General features: G+C 37.1%; 1 protein-coding gene across 1 annotated transcript in view; it reads right to left on the reverse strand.

The window, feature by feature from the left end:
* Nucleotides 1-19094, reverse strand: part of EPYC (epiphycan) — a 30630-nt gene extending 11536 nt beyond the window's left edge. Inside the window, exons 1-2 of the mRNA XM_074574871.1 lie at nt 18966-19094; nt 11299-11479 (exon numbers count right to left, since the gene is read on the reverse strand). Coding sequence (XP_074430972.1) covers nt 11299-11466 — 168 coding nt within the window. The 5' untranslated portion in view covers nt 11467-11479; nt 18966-19094. The remainder of the gene's footprint in view (nt 1-11298; nt 11480-18965) is intronic.
* Between the last annotated feature and the right edge of the window lie 736 nt (nt 19095-19830).

Below are 19830 nucleotides of genomic sequence, written 5' to 3' on the forward strand. Positions count from 1 at the left end.
CTTGAACCAGTAACTTAAAGGTAAAAATCTGTTTTCCATTATCAGTCATCTGATCCATGCAGCTTTCTATCTTCTACATATTTGATAAATCACGCAAGATTGTAACAAAACAAAGATGTTACTTGGACTATATATACTGTACAGAATGGACCGTTGTCTTCCAGATGTTTGTTTATTTTTGGCAACACACACTTTACTAAAAAATTGAAACAGAAATGATTCTACTTCACTTAATGGTATTATTCTACATAGGTTTTTTAGGGGTTTGGGAGTGGGGGTGGGTTTATGTTTCCTTTGCTACCCTAAGTGAGATACTTTATGAAAAATCACAAAGCAGGAAGAATATTTTAGAGAAATAAAGAAAGCACATTTCTCTTTGCCAATAGTTGCAAGTCTTTGAATCATAATCAGCCTTCCAAGCCAGATATAATACATGGCATAAGAAAACACTGAAAGGGAATCACATCACCTACCTTTAGCCATCAAACTATGTGGTTAATAGTTACCCTACTCTGTCTTTGGAATCAATGAAGAGATTTAGAGAGTACCAGTGCAGAATATTAGCCACAGAACATGCTGTAAGCAGAATAATATCTTTCCTAAGATTGCATTTCCCCCCCACACCCCCCCATATTTATCCAATGTAACTACATTTAGAAATGAAATTGCTTAATGTGGATGGCCAATTTAGAGGTAATTTCAGACCAGGAAGTCACAAAAGTCAAGAGCACAGAAATCTGAACATACCAATGAGTGATAGAATACAACTGGGAAAAGACTTGTAACTTTAGTCATCCATAGGCTAGGCATCTAGTCTACACTACATACTTTCACAGTCAGCAGAAAATGAGACAAAACCTGAAAAGCAGTCTCACACACTGACCACAGATGCTTATTTTTGGATGGGCTTTTTAGGTATCTATCTCTCACCATTGGCTGAAAAGCAGGTGAGAAAAATGAAAAGGTTTTTAAGATTAGAAATGGCTCAGGAGGCTGGGATGTGAAAATAAAATATGTTGAAAGAGTATCTGTGGGCTAGGAGTCAGTAGGGGTGGAACAGAATAGAAATGTAGATAAGAGTAACCTACACGAGGATTATGAACCCACATAATCAATCCAAAATAATAAAATATAGAAAATAAATAGATTTAAAGAGGTAAAGAGCAAGGCTGGAAGACACCAGTTGCCACATTTTACCTCTGAGGTGTAATTCTAGTGGCAGATGGTTTGTCTATTGTTTTATGTCTACATCTTTTAGGAACAAAGTTGATATATCACATATAATAATTCAAATCTACAGGAGAGTCTGAAGTGTATCCTGCTTCAGTGCTTCTTTTATTGCAAAAAAACCCATATTTACAAACAGATACAAAAGTTCAGAACTTAAAAAGAGGCCTTATAAACTTGAAGGAACAGTTGTACTACACACTGACCCATCAAAAGGAGTTAGTCTCCCCCGCAGCTGTTTTAAAATTACCAAAGGCTTACAAGAAAATGCCTAATTATGGTAGAGGTTTTTGGTTTGTTTTCTTTTCCAAAAGTGGCTCATACTTGTTTCTTCTTGAATTATGCATTTAAGGTCTTCTTTTCTCCTCTTGTTCTATCTTAAAAATAAATAGATCTGTGAGCCATTGGATGTTAATGCAACATCTGCTTGGACTGCAAATTCTGCAGCTCAGATAAATTGTCATTTTCTTTTAAAGAGCTACTTAAGTAAGTTGCATGGAGAAATTACTGTAATAAAACCCAGGGACATCTTGGGGAAGTGGAAGGTGATATTTGTTTACAAAATTTCGAAGTGAACTGATTTTACCTACTCACATTCATTCTCTCAGATTTTAGTTACTTGCTTATTTACACCCACATGCTCCCACACACCTAAATGTGTGTGCCCGAGTGGTCTGGCCAGGATCACCTGTATTCATCACAGAAAATGAGGGACAGAAGCTACTAAGTCCTTTTAGTGCCTCTGGGGTTCTTCTTGACGAACACTGAAAAATAACCTTTGGACAGGTTTCTATCTCCTTCAAGAGTCACTGTCTATTATGGGTCAGTCTTTTTCCTCAGAGTCTTGAATCCTACGGCATCCAAGAACCTTAGGCCGGGTTGCTGCCCATTGCCTGCTTTTCCTCATTGGGAATGTGATTTCATGATGGCTAACATGTAAAAGAATGGTATATATTGTATTCTACAACCTTCTTTCCTGTCTGCTGGTGGTACGATGAAGGGTCTTCACCAAGACGTCATCTGTGCTGCAATATTATCAGGGCGCAGGACCTTTGATTTTGGCATAAACAACACATTCCTCAGTTCTGCTTCTGGGAACAGTGTTCTGGAAGTAGTGCTGTCAGGTACAGTGTCCTTCATTTTCAATGCTGGACATTCTTTTAACCCTTTAAGCCTTATAATTTGTTTGTTTGTTTGTTTTTGCTGGGTCTTGCATACACATACACGCATAAATTTCCATTCATATTTCAGTCAGACTAACCTTTAATATTTAAGTTACAGAGCTCTAGAGTTGGAACCCGGTTCTCTAGAAAGTAATGTCTGTGGTTTCTGCCTTGGAAAATATAGGTAGACTCTGAGGTTCTTATAATTTGTGTTGGAAAGAGAAGTAATCTTTTTAGCACCTTGACAACAGAACACCCTAAAGCTTCTTGTCTCAAAAGCAAGTGTATCTATGTCATGTCTGATTTTATCTGAGTAAAAACATTTATGCTGCACAGCATTGCTACAGAGATTTAACTTGCTAATTCTGTTATCTAAGAATGAAGGAAGTCCATATAAATGGAGATAGCTAATCTGTATTTCCATGAGTACGAATGAAGTCAAAGCCTCATTCCAGCTCTGTATTTGAAATTACAGATTTTGTTTCTAACATTCTGCTTTGAAGGCTCTGTAATATCTAAGTTAGCCTACAGCAGATGCTTTTCTTTGGAACAGTGCTGAAGTTTTGCAAGACATAAAATTTCAAAGAGAAATATGCCAGTTTTAGAAATAAGGACAGGGCTTTTGCCTTTGCACTATTATAAAGCACAAAAGGACTGAAAACTAGTCCCAGCTATTGAATGAAGATTTCCACAAGAGCTCCTGCTGATCCAAGCCACAGAGTAGGCATACAAAGTAGCCAGACAAAGTTGGAGATCACTCAGATGACAGAGTATCTACCATAAACTTTGTCAACCCTCAGACCTGTGGTAAGGGGCTGCCTCAGTTGGACTTCCAGAGCTCACTGTAAAGGAGGGTTCAGGGTCTCAAGCATTTCCTCACGCAGTCCAGGCAGACCAGGCACTGCTGGAGCTGAACATGCTTTTGCCCACTTCACCAGCCTGGCTTTTTCTAAATGCACCGTGATTGCTTTGAATCCAAACTGCAACAAAACAGTGTTAGAAACACGAAGAAAAAGGATTCACTCTACTTAACTTCAGACACTAAATTTAAGGGTCTTATTTAGTAGCTTAGTCTCCTTACGCTCCTGGTGCAGACAGTGGAAGAAGAATCACTTCCTGAGGGTGGATCAGCACACATATGTTGCGAAACAACTTCCTGAAGTGCCCGTCCATCTTCCTTTGGTTGTAAAGAAAACCGTATAGAGGCAGACATATTTTTTTACCAGACATCGAGCCCAAAGTCTGTTGTCAGATCTAGTCTTCCTCTCGTTTCTACAGTGCATAGTGCAAAGACATTTAATCTGATTTGATCCCATCCAGTACATGCATGTAACCTGCAGTGATACAGACGTAGCACCCACAAGCTGCTGTATCTCCAAACTAGAGAAGTTTCTAATAGTTTAGGTTGGTCTTCACAGTGTGGACTGTTATGCTATATAGAAAAGTCCTGTCAGTGTAACATCAATCATTTAGTGGCGGGTCCAGGACATTAATATGGTGCACAGAAGAAAGTGATGGGGACAGGAGCATGGGTGTGATGCATTTTCTGCCACTGGGAGGGACATTCTACATCATAACAACAGGCAATGCTGCACAACTCTAAAAATAAGGAACGCTAATATCAAAAAAGGAATAATAATAATAGAACTTTTTTTCCCCTGCATATTAAGTTTTTTGTACTTTCTACTTTTTCTTCAACTTGTGGTCTGAACTCTATGGCCAGGATCAATAGCTGCAGCTATTTTATCCACAGCTACTATTTCGCCTTCTATTAGTAAGAGCTAAGTTGGGAGTAGAAGCTGAAAAGCAGAAGTTGGAAGCTTGTTCAAGCTTAGATCTCCTGTAAAGAAAGCCAGAGCCAAAATCATTCTTGAGAAATAGCATTCAAAGAAAATTTTCAGTCGCTGGATTTTTGTTATATCACAATAGGGACTGTGCTGCTATGAAATATATACAGTTACCGCAGTACCATTTCTACACTAATTTTTCCTTTAAAAAAAGCAAAACAAAAAATAGCACAAGTCATTGAAAACTACAGCTATGCTGATACTGGTGGACAGTCCACCACATCTTTAAGCATATAACAAGATATTAGATTGCATTGAGGAATCTAGAGAAAGAAATTCAGTGAAGTTGTACTTAGCTAACTCAGCTGCTTGATATATGTTGTGCAGCTAAGGATTCAGGCACAGATTTCATTAGGGTTTTACAGTTGTGCATGTTTCAAAGATTTTATTGAGCTATCTGTCTCACACTTAAGGCTATTTGTGTAGGGAGTGAGGCATTTCTGCATATAAGCAATTCAAAGAATTAATCTGCTAAATTTGTACAACTGTTTTGCACCATTTCGGTTCAGATGAAAACAAAGGTGCTGATTCTGAAACTACTAAAGCAAGAGAGCTGAGATATAAATTGCTAGCTTGAGGAGGCTGGCACTCCAATAACCTCTGTTCCAGAAGACATCCTGATCAGCAAATGGGGTCCAGAGGAGAGTTTGGATGCGATGTTGAAACAAAGCCAGAATACATCCAAAGGGCCAAAACTCATGGCAGGAGAAGGAGAACAAGCCAAAGGAAACATGATTATGTAGCCTAGTATGAAAGGATCTGAGACCTGGGAGCTTTTTCAAAGGATTATTAATGTCCCACGCATTAGATAAACACTAAACAGGAATAAAGATAGAAATGACTCAAAACAGACTCAGAGCAGAACCACAACACTCGCCGCTCTGAGTTGCGTACCAAACCACACTCTGGGTTCCGTTTTGATTGGCTCTGAAATGATTCTTATCTTAAATGATTTCTAAATGGGATAGAAATGCACATGTTATTTAACTTGTCAGTGTTCAGAAAAAGTATATAGCCATGGGTACAATTTAGGAATTTGGGATAATTTTCTAAAATATCTGTATCCTTGTTTTGTACTCCACGTCTGTGGGGATGATGCACATTACTTCTTTCTGGAAGAAGCCACAAAACTAAGTCTGAGAAAAAAATGAAGTGACCAGGGAAATCAAGGTAGTAAGCGACTACTGTGCAAGGTCTATGTAATCTCACTACAGAGTTTCAGCTGTCACCTCTCTCACAGGAACTTCCAACATCGTGATAGTTACTCTTAAGCAGTGATCCCTGGGTGGACAAATTTAGGTGTTTTCAGACCAGGACAACTCCTTAGAGAACCTCAATCAATCTGCGTCAAGAGGAAAGATGTAGTTACTCTGTTCAGCTAAGGTAGTAGTAACTAATGGCATGCCCAGTATTGGTTTTTGGTGCTTAAGAATGTCTTAGCCAGTACACTTAGTCTTTATAACATTTCAGATAGCTAAGTGGGTGAGACAAGATCTTCTGGGATTGTACAAGAATATAGGGATTAACATGCTATTTCAAATCCTTCCTTTTTGTCTTGTGGTATTTGCTTTTGCTATATGACAAAATAATTGAAACATCACTCAGATATTCCATGACTACTCTTTAATCCACAGAAATGTTTACCTTTTGTGAAGACTTCTGTACAGAAGCATATGGGATCAGTTATGAACAGCCAAGTGAATGTAAGAGCTGTAGCCAAAGCTTTTCTGAAAAAGCAGAAAATTTCCTATTTGGGCATAAAGCTTCAAATGGTAAATTTAATTCTCTGATCAACTATGTAGTTATCTGACTTCTACATTACTTGTATCAATTCATATGTTTTGTAAAATTGTATATGACATTCTGAAAAGTCATTGCATATCCACCTATTTAATCAGACACTCGCTACAAAGATAGAAACAGCAATGTAAGCCTCTCTCAACTCTCCAGAATGGCAAGTGGGAGTTCTTGCACAAGTAAGACCCATCTTCGTGTGTGTTATGACAACAGCATAGATGCTTTGTGTGTACGCGCACATTAATATAAGTGAATGTCTGTGTGTGACTCGAGTTCTGAGCTTTGTGTGGCACCTGAATATCCTATTTTCAGCTTGATTCAAAACCAACAAGCTAATGCAGGATCAAATATTAGGCTTTCACAGTGCTTGTTTCTGATTATTTTGTGGATGGTACTTTCCAGCTCACCTCTTCTGTGTACGCAGACCCAGACCAACTTGTATTCACCTCCCTTGTTTTGCTGTTGATGCAGCGCTAGGATAACTCCCTTGCTTCCCAGCCTCGCTGATAGCCTATCTTATTAATGAAAATATTTTCATGATGCCCCTATATTTTCACTTCTTATTTTTCTAACATATCTTTTCCTACCTGAAGGAAAATGGGCTGGTTATGTTTAACAAGCACTGTAATAAAAAATTTGCAAGATGATTTTATTGGGCACTAGTAGCTTATGTACATAGAAATCTCTTCCCACAATTTGTTTTCCTCACACAGTATCCAAACAAAGTTTTAGTTTCAAAGAGTGAAAAACTCTGAACCTTCTGTTTTACCATCAAGAATCTTATACAAGAATGCCTTTGATAGCCTGGCTTGATTGTATCCGTTTTAAAGACGGAAATCTGTCTTTGTACATGCTTGCAGAGCAGCTGGGACAATCTGGAACCTCTGGACCTCTGACTGGAACCTCTGGACCCTATCATGATATAAATATTCATTGAAAATAATAATGAAACTTACTGTGAAGAAAAGGGGCAATACAGCAGCTCATGTTTTTACTATTGTAACTGTCAGTTTCAGAAGATAAATCCAACACAATGCTTGTATGCTACCTTACAGTGACCTTCCTTTGCAGTCTCTTTCTCCTTTAGGACCTTGGAATTTCTTCCTTTGTGATAAGTTTTTTCTTTTACGTTGCCTTTTTTTACCATTATATGTGAAAGAGTTGATACTGTTCTCTCTAACATCTCTGTACATATTTTATTTCTGAGTGATATATTACTTAATTTTTTTTCAGTAACAATTTGCCTTTGGATGCAAAGCTTTAGGTAGGTCTTCCATGTCTCACAATCTAGGAACTCAGAAACCGCAGATTTTATAGCTCAGATTTGACCCGTCTAATACATGACAATGCATACCTTTGAATGAGAATTCAATACAATTCTTCCAAGTAATTCACAGATACAAGTATTTTCCCCATGCAAAATCTTTGCATTAAAAAATGTTTTCCGTGTACGCATATTGAACACAATGAAAAGAACGCAAGAAATGGAATGGATCTACTGATGTTAGCAGGCAGTGTTAGATAACCTCTGATTTCCATTGTTAAGTAACTTTTCCAAACCTTAAATTTAGTCTAAAATCTATGAAAAAAAATAGACAGATTTCAAGTGGAAAAATATCAACAGCCGTTATCTAGATAAAATGCTCTCAGAAAAATCTTTGCAAGCCAATGAAGTGTGTGTGTATATACACACACACTTCATTTTTAACATACATAGTTCACAAGGAAAAATACTTCTAGAGTAATGAGAAGTAGAAAAGAAGTCATGAACTTGGACACAGTCACCCTTGATTAACTTTATTAAGCTGAAATTTTGGTGCTAAGCCTGAGACAGGTGCCTAGGGCACTTCTAAAGTTATTTGAGGAAGATAGGTGTAGTGGGTCTGACTGGGATGGAGTTAACTTTCCCTATAGCAGATCTCTTACTGCTGTACTTTCTATCTGTAGTTAGAATGGTGTTGATAACACAGCAGTGTTTTGGCTGCTGCTGAGCAGTGCTCACACAGCACCAGGGCTGTACCTCCAACCCCCCTCCCAATCCCAAGGCTGGTAGCCTAGGGATGGGCAAGAGGTTGGAATGGCACATAGCTCAGACAACTGACCCAAACTGAGCAAAGGCATATTCTATACCATATGGCATCAGGCTCAGCAATAAAAGCTATGAGAAAGGAGGAGAGGTTGGGGGAGCGGGCTTTGTTATTAAGGCATTTGTCTTCTGAAGCAACGCCACATGTACTGGGGCCTTACTTCCCAGGAATTGTTTGGACATCACCTGCTGATGGGAAGTAGAGAATAAATCTTTTTGCTTTGTTTTGCTTCTGTGCATAACCATTGCTTTTCTTCATTAAACTGCCTTTATATCGACTCAGAAGTTTTTAATCTTAATTTCTCCCCCTGTCTCTCTGAGGAGGGGGAGTGAGAAGGCAGCTGGATGGGCACCTGGCAGCCAGACAAATTCAACCCACCACCATAGATATCCTAAGAGAATTATTCATACTTGGAGGATGTCTGGGGATGCGACGCCTAATTTTAGCCAGATAGAATGAATGGGAGGAATCCCTCACTAATTACCTCTAGGTCTTTCCTCTGTTTTGGTGGTTACACATTGAATGAGTGATTACAGTACCCAATGGGTAATATTCTGCAAAGGACATACTGATGTAGGCACTTTAGTTTAATTCCTTAAGATGTACAGGTGCCCAATTCCAATTGAAATCAACAGGAGCAAGACACCAGGCACATCTGAAATCCTGGAACCAGTCAGTCTCCCGGATCTGCTGAAAATCAGTTGGACACACAACCATGAAAAAGTTTGTATTTCTCCAATGAGTCTAAAAATGTGTTAAACAATGGTTTGTATTTGCACATAACTGAATTTTAAAATCTTAAATTGAAGACAGTAACAACAGAAAATGCTATTTCATTTTTTCTCCACTATTTCAGAAGTCTAAAGACAGGATTCAGAATTTTCTAAAAGGAAATGAAGGCCTTAAATCAGGCCCTAAAGAGTTACTGTACACAGGCCAGATCTAATGAAGGCCTGCTGTTTATCTGGGTCTCTGTGGTATTGCTCATCATTTAAGCTATGCATAATAAAAACTAACCTATGACCTTGCATAAATACCGGGGTTTACACATAGAGCCACTTGTGTAGTTCACATCTTTACAATAACAGAGTTGTAAGGAGGAAAGTCATAACCACGATCAAGAAATCATTGGTGTATTCTGTTTAAAACTTGAGGGACGTCAATAATATTCAGTATCTAAAAGATAACTTGCAAGACTGACATGCATGTCTATAAAAGCTGCGTGATTTGTACAGCACTGGCCACTCTGATTTCTCCTGGGTTTAGGGGAATTGCGAATGCTTAGTTTTCTTTCGGGTGGTACATGGTAACAGGAATGTAAGCAAAAAAAAGGTTTTGGCTGAACATCTAGGAAAAAAGGGTTCTCACAGGGGGGTCCATCCATATGCAAAGTAACATTCCTTTCAACTGCTATGATGGATGACCTTCACTTGATGAATTTTAAGAAGGCTATCAGTAATGGAGGAAAATCCTGCTCTGGAAAGAAGTTTACAAGATAAAATGAAAAGACTTTTTGGACTCTGCCTATTCCATACTACCCAAAAGAAAGCAACCTGTGATAGGACCTGTTATGTCTTTTCTTGTTGATCATCCTGAATTTCCTTTCAGCTGGAAAAGAAACACTGGGGCCTTGCCTTGTCTCTATCCTTCATTCAGAAACTTGCAAAGGGGCTCCCCATGCTTCAGTGTCATAGAACCTCACAGAGAGAGCACAGCACAGGAGAGTCCCACCTAACTTTCAATGCATTACTAAGAAATCTATTGTTTGAGTGAGAAAATCTCTGTTGTGAGGCACATACAAAATAGCCTCTCCCATTTCTGGGAAGGAAGCCACTTCTGTAGGACAGGTAAAGGCTTCAATTTTAAAAGCAAAGAAAGATGAGAACTGTGACTTATTAGTCAATGTGAAATAGAGAGAGTACAAGTATCCGGTGACTAAAAGTAGGGGTGAGTTTATCAGGGAAGAAAGCTCAAGCGCATAGTATTTAAAGAGCTTTGATTCTGCATGGCACAGGGAAGCAAGCCAAAGGCAAATTAATTTCTTTAGAGCAAAGTTCTCAGTCCTTCTTAGCTGAAATACTTTCTTTCCCCCAAACAGTAAGGTTCTGATCTTAGTGCAAGCTTTGAGATTATTTTCATCTGTTCAGTTCTTCAGTTTTGGGATATATTTATTCCTAAATTGTCTCTTTCCTTTGATTTCAAGGTTGCTGTCCAATTTTGATCTCACCTTGATGAAAGACTATTTTCTGTCCCTCCTGTTGCAATCATGAATCACTCAAAGGAACATATTTTCATGAATTATGTACTGTTATGTGAAAAAGTTCTAAAATACTATGTGTAACAGCAAATCCCCCATATTATTATTTAAAAGTTGTATTTTTCACTCAACTTTTATCTCACTCAATCCTGAATCATACAGTGTATATATCACCCTCGGGGAAGTTGTGCCCATTTCTAAGCAGAAGAGTGAGATTAAAATTAATGTAGCCTTTCAGTAATGTAGAGAAATACAGGAATGTAGGAGGGGAAGGGGGCGTTTTAGTCAACAAATTGAGTCCCTTGCTTGTACAGGCAACACATCTTACTATCTCATACTATAACAGAATTCCAACAGTTTTTCTTCAGTAACCTTTCTTACTTTCCCATTTTTCAATGAAGGTGCTTTCCTTTTCTTTTTTTCTTCCTTCTGCCCACTTTCCTAACAGAAATAGAAACCACTAGCAGTTATAGCCTGAAATACTCATATTGAACATATCTATTACTGTAAGAAATAAACTTGGGAAACAGCACTTTACAACCTCATTTAATGTGGAATGCTGAATGTCCTATCTCAGCCACCTTCATGCCTCATACAGACAGAAAATCACAAGGACAATCTCCAACAGATTTTGTGGCAATGCAAGGAGAGCTGAGGGAAGCACGGTAGCTTTCATCTGCTTTCAAAGATTATGACCAAAAAAAATTAAACAGGAAATATTTTGGCCACATTTGTAGATTAGGGAAAATGTGAATGAACTACAGTGTGTTATTAGCACAGAAAACTATTGAACAACCAAAGGCAATGGCAACCACATGAGTAGATTTGCCTGATAAATGTTTTCATAGCCAACAAAAACTCATCAGTAGGCACTGCATTTGTGCAATTTGGAAAGACAGAATAAATGAAGTTCTGATTACCTCTAGTTGGTCAGACTGCTCGTTTTCATCATAGACAAATGGGTGAGGCAACTCTCCAAATGGTATGTCATAGAACTCAGAATCATAAATTATGGTATCAGAGATGGGTGCAGCTCCAACAGACTCAAAGATAAAAAATCCCAGAAAAATATTTACAAAGGTCTGCATTCTGTTTTCTTTTCTGAAAGAGAAGAAAATGAACAAAATGTGGGTAATCTGGTATTTGTAAGGAATCTACAAAAATTTAATCTCACAAATACAGTACTTATACGTATGCAACAATATTTTGGATGGATAACTCATTCATGATGGATCAATGGTTTATTCTGTTTTGCTTCATGAGGAGTCCCTGTATCTGAGAATTTATGTAGACTACTTTGGCCATACTAACATTTAGATAATTTAGGAAAGACCTATTGAGTTTTACTGATATAAAAATAAACTGACTTTAATGAGAAAGTACCTGAAAATGTGAAAGGAAGTTATATATATATTCATCTTCTTTCCTTTTCATCTAACTTCACCTATTTACACTGCACCATTAGAAAAGAACTTCTGAGAAACTAGCCAAAAGTTAAATTATTATATTATATGTGTCTATCATAATGAATAATCTTTTGAAATGTACAACAATGCAACTTTGTCTTTCTCCACCACCATACAAAAAATAGAATAAAACAAAATAAAATTAGAAAACATTAGGACTTCTTTCTTTGTTGTCTCTGGATAAGCATAATCAAAACACTATTCACCCAGTAGCTCTTTTGACAGAATATAGTTTTAACTTGTTGAATGGTGTGACACATTTGGACCATCACTTCTGCAAAGGTCTGGGGAGCAAAATAAAAAGTAGTCTGTGTCCTCCATAGCCCTGTAAGTGACAATACTCTGCATTCCTTCATTATTCAATCGACACCATTTTTAAAGTAGTAAGAAATGGCAGCATAGTACAGTCACCTGTTCTCCCTGGAGAACAGAATTGTAAAATCAAATTATCAACCATTTAAAAGTTCCATATTTTAGTAAAATGGTAGGAAATTCATGCTAGGCTTCAATAGTAGTGCTTATGCATTCCTTATTCCGTGTACATGATGTATTCACTATTATCATATCAGATGCCTGACACAAGGCTCTATTCAGCATTCTTTACTTACACCTTGATTTAGTTACGGTTCCCACTAATTTCACCAAAGGCACAGACAGCGGTAATGAGCAGTGCATAAGTCTAATAAATTGTACTCCTGATATGATGCCATACTACACACACTTAAATATTTTATTTTTTAACTGTAGCTACTTAAATATATATTAAGTATAAGAAATGCATGAGACGTTTTTTAGAATGTGTGTGCTGAGCAACAAGCTGAATTTTAGCTTCATGAAAAGAGGTCTTTATGAAGCTGGTTTAGGCGTGAGGATATGAAATTCCTCTGGGGATGGTCAGCAACACAAGGCATTCATTTTTCCCTCATTTGCTTTATTCAAAAAGACTTTTCAGCTGCTGCTGGGAGAAGCTAGAGTCACTTGGGCTTGTCTTTGAGAAGATTTAGTTGAATTGCACGTTTCAGTATTAGCTTCCAATATTAACAAAGATATTCTGCTTCGTTACAAAAAATTGAAATGAAATAAAATAAAATAAAAATGCAACCGTTCTCTGAAATAAACTGAAATATATTGGAGCTTGTTTTTTTTCTATCTTTATATTTTCTGCTGCCTATTTTTGACAGGACTGGGTTTGGTCTTGCTTTTCCTTTGCATGTCATTTATCCCAAATGATTCTACTATATAAGATGTTATCTATTAACCCCAAACGTAATACTAACATATCTGGTATAAATTTTCCTCTGAATAAGCAATATCTAAGTAATAAAAATAGTTATTATTCAAAATTGTTTTCATTTTACATTGGCTAGAAATAAAAGGTTTTTAAAGGGTATAGGGCTTGATAAGCATTTAATTTTGTCTATATATAGAGAGAGACAAACCCAGCAAATGTAATGATAATCTCTATGAAAAAAAAATATTTACCTATGACTACAGTATCTACGCTAACTTGCAGAGTTTGCATGTCTCTGTACTCCCCTTATGTGTAATATATTGGAACACACTGTAATGATATTGGCATCTGCAGTAGCTGTAAGATCAAATATTTTGATGAAGATTATGTATTCCTCTCACAGGAAGGAACTAAGACATATCCAGGGAAAAATAAATAGCCTCCTCAATCTGCAGCCTTTGAATCAGTATTATGCATGATAAAATAAAATAAAAAAAAACCCTATAAAAATATTTCCAGTCTTAAAAATCCAATTAACTGTTGTAAAAGAGAAGTACCAAAACTTACCTTTAGCTTCCAATCTCTCAAAAGGGATGGAGTTACTCAGAATGAAGAGCCAGTGGTATTAGACCCCGACCAATGGCAGTGGCATTCTGGGGCTGCGGGAGGTGGTACAGCTTCTACCCTCAACTGGAGACCTCAGCCCAGGGAGCTTCTCAAACTTCAAACACCTTAATATTTGGTTTTGCCGAATCAAATTTTAGCAAGGTCGAACAAAGGTGTGTTGTAAGCAAATGGCACTCATTTCACATCACAGCTTTTTACCCTTTCCCCTCAAATTTCTTACTCTTCCTACCAACATACCAATATACTGATATACCAATAATATTCTCAGTTGCATTCTGGAAACAATCTTTTGGGTGTCCTGATAATCTAGAAATGCATATTTTCCAACATCCAAAATCAAAGCTTAAGCAAAACGGATTACATATGAATATTTTTTCCTATAGGTAACATTTCTATTTTGGGACTCATTTTTTGTGATAACATTTAATGAATTTCCATCTGCTATAGGTATTATCTGGTATGTATTTAGAGGTACTTTTCTTCCTCTACTTTTCTGTAAGTACTTATGAGGCATTACTCATAGGATCTACTCCTTCCAGAATGTTTTCCTTCTGAAGGGAAAATACCACTTCCTATTAAGGAAAATATATTCCTATTATAGCAGATATGAACTGCTATAATATGCTGCAAATGATAGGCATACACAGTAGTATCATGCACTTTATTACATCAGAAAAAGGTTTTATGATGTTAGCAGAAGTCAAGCTATCTCTTTTACTTATTGAGGGTATTTTCTTTATTATCAGTTCCTACTTAATTCTGGACTTACTTTCATATTACAAGTATTTTGTACAACATACAACCATTCCTTTGACCTTTACCATCATTCCTCCAACACTTCAATAAAATATATCTCCTAATACTCTCAGTGTCCTATATTAACAGTTCGGAAAAGGCAGAACCCATTCCTTATCTATGGAGGAATATGATTCATGTAGAAGATACCAATGTCCTAAGCAAACCTGATTCCATTTGCTTTATATTTCTGCATCAATTTTTTTCCAGTAAGAAGACCATCCTAGAAGGCCAAATTTGTATGAGGCACTGAAAGCATGTTAAGAATTTTAAGCCAACTCTCAATAATTTGAATGTCCAATATTAAACTTCTAGGGCTAGCCTAGGGAATCCAAGATATTTGAAAGGGTTTGTCAGATAGATAGGTCAAAGAGTAGAAGAGTAACAGCACTTTTAGCAGGTAGGTAGAGGGTAGGATATTGTTGGACATATCAGATGGCACTAGGTATCATGTGCTATTCAGGTTTGCAGTGCCTTACAGTACTATGACTGCTCTTGGACATCAGACTTCTTTCTAAGGAAGGTTCAGCATGATTTGCTTCTATGAATACAGTGGCCTTGAATCATTAAATTAGATATTTCTAATTTCTGTATTCACCGTCCCTTCCCATTGTAAAAGCAGCTTCTTGCATGAAGAGTCAGGGCAATAAGTACAGTGGGAGCACCACGCTATTGTGTCCTGTTGCTTTTTCTACAGGTCAGTAGCTTTGGCCTCAGTTTACTCATTACTCCTGTATCTCTTGGTCCATAGGTTTGCTTTTTTTGTTTTATTAAGACCGATGAAGTTCAAGCCACTGTGTCTCTGGATCTTAATCTTGATTTTAGTGGTTTACTGTATTCCTGTCAGACTACAATATTCTTTGCTGGTCTTGTTATCCAGAAATACTAGGCAGGGAAAAATAATTGAAGGCAAATATTAACTTTCAAACATTGAAATGTCTTTTTTTTTTTTTGTTACAGCTATGGAACCTTCTCTGAAAAATGATATATTTTATACACAACATTTTACATTCTTTTGAGCATGACGTTTCATATGGCACACAAATTTTGCCAATAAGGGTTAAACAAATAAAACAGTTTTGCTTGTCTCAATTTGTGCTTTGAAGAAGCAGAACTTGGAGGCTGAGTGGTATACCTGTAGGGGATACACCTTAGTTGATGCTGGAATTAATGTTTGGCGTTTTGTTCGACGTTGGATGCTAGGAGTCCTGATGCTAGCAACCCTAGACTAGCTAGAAACCCAAGAGAACCAACATTTAAGCAGTTTGAGAATATTATGCCATTACAAGCAAAGGAAAAGAAAGACCACTTACAGCTCTTGTGGTGTTGCTGAGGAGAAAAAGAGAAGCATTTGAAAAAGCTCACAGAACATCTGTGCTTGAGCTAGGAATTGATTCAAATCACTGCCTTTTGCTTTCTGAATCCTGTTATCACAGAAGATAATGAAATTCCTGAGTATGACTAAAAGACATTTGGGAATGAGCTTTTCATGTCCTCTAATTTGTCCCATCACTGACACTTGTTTTTTTTCCAGATCCTCTGGCCTTGTGCAGTTTAAGTTACTGTCTTGCTAACTGCCTCAGTTGTCTCTAAATCTTACTGTCTGACTTACTAACTTGGGCTTGATTAAAAGCTTACTAAAGTTAATGGAGAGTTCCATCACATTCAGTGGTTTTTGGAGCATGACTTCAGCTGGAAGCATATCCAGCTGTGGTCCTTGCCTAACACATTCCTAGCTAAAATGCATTCCCATTGTATAATTGCTGGCAGTGCTAAACGAATTAACTTATTCCCTTGTTTTTTGAGAGGGCTTTGTTTCCATTTCAGTTCTCTAAGTTCTTGGAGGTGCAATGACTCCTAACTGTGTTCTTGAACTCAGTGCCAAAGCCTCAGGGTTGTCCTATTCTTGTTTTTCCAAAATCTTGATTATAAAGCACTGAGTCTTTGATTCAGACTGTCAGCATCCACTTGATATAAATATAATTTTTTCTTTTCTTTGTTTTCTTTTGGCCCTTACAGATTCATCCCCAGGAACTTGTGATAAGAAAGAATGTGTGGGAAAAATACTAGCTTTGCCATAAAATGAAAAAATCCTGTCTCAAGGAAACTCAGAAATAGTTTGTGTATGGTACTAAGTTTCCCTCTTGGCACCTTCTCAGTTTGCCAGCCTGAACGGAAGTACACGTCTTTAGTCTGCTGCATCAGCTCTGGAAAGTTCTAGTGCTGATTGTTAACAAGGAGGGCAAGGTAATATCCAGTTTTGGAAGGAGTGAGAAGGGTGTACCAAAATGGGTCATTCACTTGGTTGTTTCTACTTGCCACCTGGCTAAAAGGTCCTCCTGATCTGAAACTATAGAATAAGAGCAATAAATGAAGATGTTGATGTATTTTCATATAAAATAGTAACAAAATGAAAGATCACCTTCTCCTAGGCCAAGGACCAGTCCACATAAGGGAGAGGAAATACAGGAGTGTTCCAGTACTGGTGACAGTAAGTTCATCTGCTTGGGCTACAGAGTCTCTTAAAAAGACCCATTGGTTTCCTCCAACTCTTTTCCACATTCTGTGACCAGAAGTACATCTGCCAGATGAACAAAATGGGGTCACTCACATTACGTGGTGGGGTCAATTGTGTTTTGGTCATGTGTGAGAGGTCCATAAGTATTCATTTCCTGAGATAAGCTATGTCTTACAACCAAAATGCAGGTAACCTGCATATTGGTGCTAGCATTAACTTGTTAACATTAATGTTAGTCTGAGGAAGCAAATGTGGGGCACTTGCAAAAGAACGCAGCAAAAAATAGTCAGGTAGAATTGGTATGAAGAGCTGGGTGTAAGCCAAAGACTATAGGATAGGTTCACCAAGCAGGGGCAAGAGCCATCTATTCCAAACAAAGTTGTTATGAGAATGTCACCTCAGTGGATATAGAAAACATTGGTCTTAAACTTTAAAATTTATATTTTTGGCAGATTAGTTATAAATTTAAATTTACGCAACGATTGTTTCTAGAAAAAGAAAGTTTGTGTGGTTTCCCTAAAAGATCTGTATAAGATGTAGTTTATTTTCATATACTAGGAGACAATTCAAAGTCGACGTTATAAAATGTTATACATTGTGCCACTTTGGCTACTGATTTGTATATATTATTTAATTTTTGAAATTTTTGCTCTTTTTAAATGATTATAAACTGTTATCTGTTTAGGTTAGGTTTCAGATTATTTGGTGGCACAAACGTAACTTTTATTAATAGAATGCCCACAACGAATCCTTGGGTTTTTTGGCTTTACTGTTGAGAAGAGATCGCAAAGTAGTTGTAACTTCTTCTACAGACATTGTAAATTATTTGAAAAGACATTTATTATCTTGAACTTGTAAAATTTTTATTTTAGTATTTAAAATATGATTTTTCAGCCAATACCCTCTAACCTGCATATATGCACCTCAACCTAATCCAAGTGGATATTTTTTAGTTTTCTAAGTAAAGGTGGTAATTAGAACTCTAAACTATGTCCACTGAATGTTCATGAAGAACTTTACTAAGGTGCATAGCAAAGAGCTTTCCCTTTTTACACCTAGAACCATCTGTTTCGACATCCTACTTCCGTCAGGACTTTAATACTAGAATCCTCCAACATTTTCATGAAAGTTATATACTGTGCCAGAGAGTCTGCTTCATTTCCAAACAAATGCTTTTTCTCAGCTTGTTCTTGGTGTGTGACATTATTAGTTACTGAATCATTATTTATGATTTATTTTCCAATTTTAAATAGGTGGTCAGAATTATATTGAACGAAGAGAAACCACAATGTGAAATCCTGCAATCATTGAAGTTGGCTACAATCAATTTCATGCTAAAATTCAGGCCAGTATTTTAGAGCGTTTCCTTCTGAGATACCGAATACCCTGACTCGCCTTTCTGTGTTTGTTTGTTTGTTTGTTCTAAAGGCGTAGTAAGAGGACAGGGATGTAGGAAGCTGCTTTGATACATCCCATGCCTGTCTCGGTATGACTTGCATTTCATGAATTGCTGGATTGTGGAACCTTGTTCACCCTAGGACCCTGGGAAAAGGAGTACATCATATGAACCTCGCTGGGACTAGGGAACAAAGACCAGAGAACAGAAAAACAAATGTCTCAGAGAGAAGGAGAAAGGAAGGAAATCATGTGTCTGCAGAAGGGATTAGCATTTCCATTTTTGCTCATCAAAGTTAAACAAAGTACAAAAGAAGGATTTAGAGTGCTCCAACTGTTCCATCCCTTGTGCACATCACCATAAACAGGAGGAAAAAGAGAGTTAAACAGAAAATGTGAGATAGCTACAATTCTTTTTACTAGTAAAGTCTTGTTTAGGTTTAATTATTTCTGCATAAACAGTGACTACAGGAAGAAAAAAAAGCTTTTAAATGAGTCACAGAAATAAGTAAAAACCCATTATGTATGGATCAACTCAAGTGCCTTATTTCTTACCTCAGTTTGCCTGATTTTCAGTTCTCGATGGCAAATTCCCTTTCGATTCACGTACCCTCAGAAGCTGTTATTTTTTTCCTTTGAAGTTACTTCTATTGTCACTTCTTACTTCCATGGTTGATGTAGACAGGTTAAAGTGTCAGATCTTGTAGTATAAGACTTTTTTCCTGTCATTCAAATATTGATTGTTACTCTTTCATACTGCCTGTCCAGCTGTCTTTTTTTTCTGTCTTTCAGAAAAAAAAATAACATGCATGTTTAAAACTTGGCAGATGTGTGCTGGATCTGGTTAATATTGACTACTAGCAATGACATCTCAGAATATTTTCATGCAGTCTGGTCTACCAAACTATGATGCTTTTCTAAATGATCACCCAGAATATGTTTTCTTGCATATGTAAAGCCCATATCTATTTAGACTCTGATTCGTCATTGCATTCAGTATACCTGGAATTTCTTAGTTGTTACGAATAAAGCATTGGCTTTAACGGGGACCATGAATATTTACAGTAAAATCAAACAACAAATCCAAACTTGCAATGACAGGAATGGATGTCTCCCACTTTCCTTTTGGAAAGGGTGATTTAGAACCTGCAATATCTGCTTCTGAAATTATTAAACTTGGTTGCAAACTACGAGCGTGATCCAAAACCTATTACTTTTAATCATCTTTAACCAAGGTTTGCTGGCATGACTGTCCTGTAAAATTCAAAGATCCTCCTTAAATACATTTCCAATTTTACCTCTCTAACATTTGTATAATCAGCCCATAAGTTAAATCCATCACAACATGCTGTTCACTCTTTCTGTATATTATAAATTTTCAAGAAGATGAAAAGCTTGTCACATTATTACTATATATTAT

Source organism: Larus michahellis, chromosome 1 (assembly GCF_964199755.1).
Source record: "Larus michahellis chromosome 1, bLarMic1.1, whole genome shotgun sequence".
Taxonomy (NCBI): Eukaryota; Metazoa; Chordata; class Aves; order Charadriiformes; family Laridae; genus Larus; species Larus michahellis.